General features: G+C 46.0%; 1 protein-coding gene across 1 annotated transcript in view; it reads left to right on the forward strand.

Annotated features, from left to right (window-relative positions):
- Positions 1–292: 292 nt before the first annotated feature.
- slc16a12b (solute carrier family 16 member 12b) overlaps positions 293–1661 on the forward strand; it is a gene marked incomplete at its 3' end in the record, with an annotated part of 14635 nt that continues 13266 nt past the window's right edge. Inside the window, exon 1 of the mRNA XM_071514629.1 lies at positions 293–420. Coding sequence (XP_071370730.1) covers positions 293–420 — 128 coding nt within the window. The remainder of the gene's footprint in view (positions 421–1661) is intronic.

The following is a 1661-nucleotide window of genomic DNA, read 5'->3' on the forward strand; positions in this document are numbered from 1 at the left end:
TTTGCATGGAAAGCGTTCTTTAGAGAGTGAGAGAAAGAGAAACAGACAGAAGAAAAAAAAAAGGTCTTTTCTGTCATCAATTTTAGTTTTTTCATCATTTTCTGACAGACTTTTGTAGTTCTTTACAAAATAAATGAATTGGAAGCTGCAGAGAACAGAAACACAAGAGACAACTAAAGACTTTTCGCTTTGTTATTGGTATTAAAGTTTTAAGTATTTGGACCAATCACACGCTTCTGGATCTGAACCAGGTCCAGCACCAGGAGCAGAACCCCGGCTGGGGACTCGGAGCATGGTGCACGCCGCCGCAATGACTCATGGGAAACGGCAGCGCGGGGTTTCGCCTCCGGACGGCGGGTGGGGCTGGGTGATCGTCGGCTGCTGCTTCATGGTGACCGTCTGCACCCGAGCCGTCACCAGGTACCACACACACACACACACACACACACACACACACACACACACACACACACACACACACCATCCAATCCCCCACCCTGCTGAAGGTGCCTTTGAGCAAGACAATCAATCTTGTTTGAAAAGTGATGATGTGGTTTTTCCACAACACAACCTGTCAGCTCAGATTAAACTCTCATTTGATTGTGCGTTTGTTTAATGTGGCCTGGCTAACCCGGCCGGGTGGAGTTCTCCTTTTTTTTAAGCGCTGTGATCTGCCCCCCCGATCGGTGTCCAAACACCACCAGCCGGCAAACCTCGGTGTATAAAACAAACGGAACCAGTAGTGGGAAAGTATTGCTGAGGGCGGAGGTGAGGATCTGTCACCGGCAGCAGAGCGAGGTGTTGAAAACAAGAGCCGACACAGATCTTTAACTCAAGTTTGTTTTGGAGTAGAGACTAGGGCTAAAGACAAGACAGTTTACTGTGTCACAGTAACCTACATTTGGAAACAAATCCACCTTATCACACTATTCACTTTTACTGAGAACGTTACTGAATGGATCTACAGCCACACCACAACAAGCTGACTCAGCTGCTCTCTGCTGACAGCTGCTTCACACACATTTACACTTTATTCACTAACACACAGTTCAATTCACAATTCACTACAAAGCTTCTGAACATGAACTGTGCAGAAGGGGAAAGCAGCCTGTGTGTTAGGAAGGTAGTGTTTATGCGAACAGCGTTTTTCCTAAACTTCCTCAAGTTCTGAGGACGGACACGCTTTGACAAATATTTCCACATTCCCAGCATGCTTAGAAACAGGATCCTCCACCGTACCGAGACAAATCTATATGAAGACACAGCGCTTTCAGACATGCTGTAAAAATACTGGAAGAATCCTCTAAAACACTGTAAAACACTGTAAAATACACCTTGATTGTTTTCCTCAGAAAACCCAATGCACTGGGTTGGAGGCAGAGCTAATAAGGGAGAGAGAGAGAGAGAGAGAGAGAGAGGGAGAGAGAGAGAGAGAGAGAGAGAGAGAGAGAGTCTATGAATAGTTAAGCTCACAGTGTCATTTCCATCCAGCTTGTTTTACTAATGGGATGACGAGGGTTAGCTTGTGTTTCTGTCAACGCTACACACACACACACACGCACACACACACGCACACACACACACACACACACACACACACACACACATGCCTGCAGGTTTCTCTGTATACGAGTATATGCAGGCAACCGCATATAAATACA

The sequence above is a fragment of the Centroberyx affinis genome, unplaced genomic scaffold (assembly GCF_046629955.1).
Source record: "Centroberyx affinis isolate AG114_WGS23_722 - 3 ecotype Tasmania unplaced genomic scaffold, CSIRO-AGI_Caff_v1 ptg009441l_1, whole genome shotgun sequence".
NCBI lineage: Eukaryota > Metazoa > Chordata > Actinopteri > Beryciformes > Berycidae > Centroberyx > Centroberyx affinis.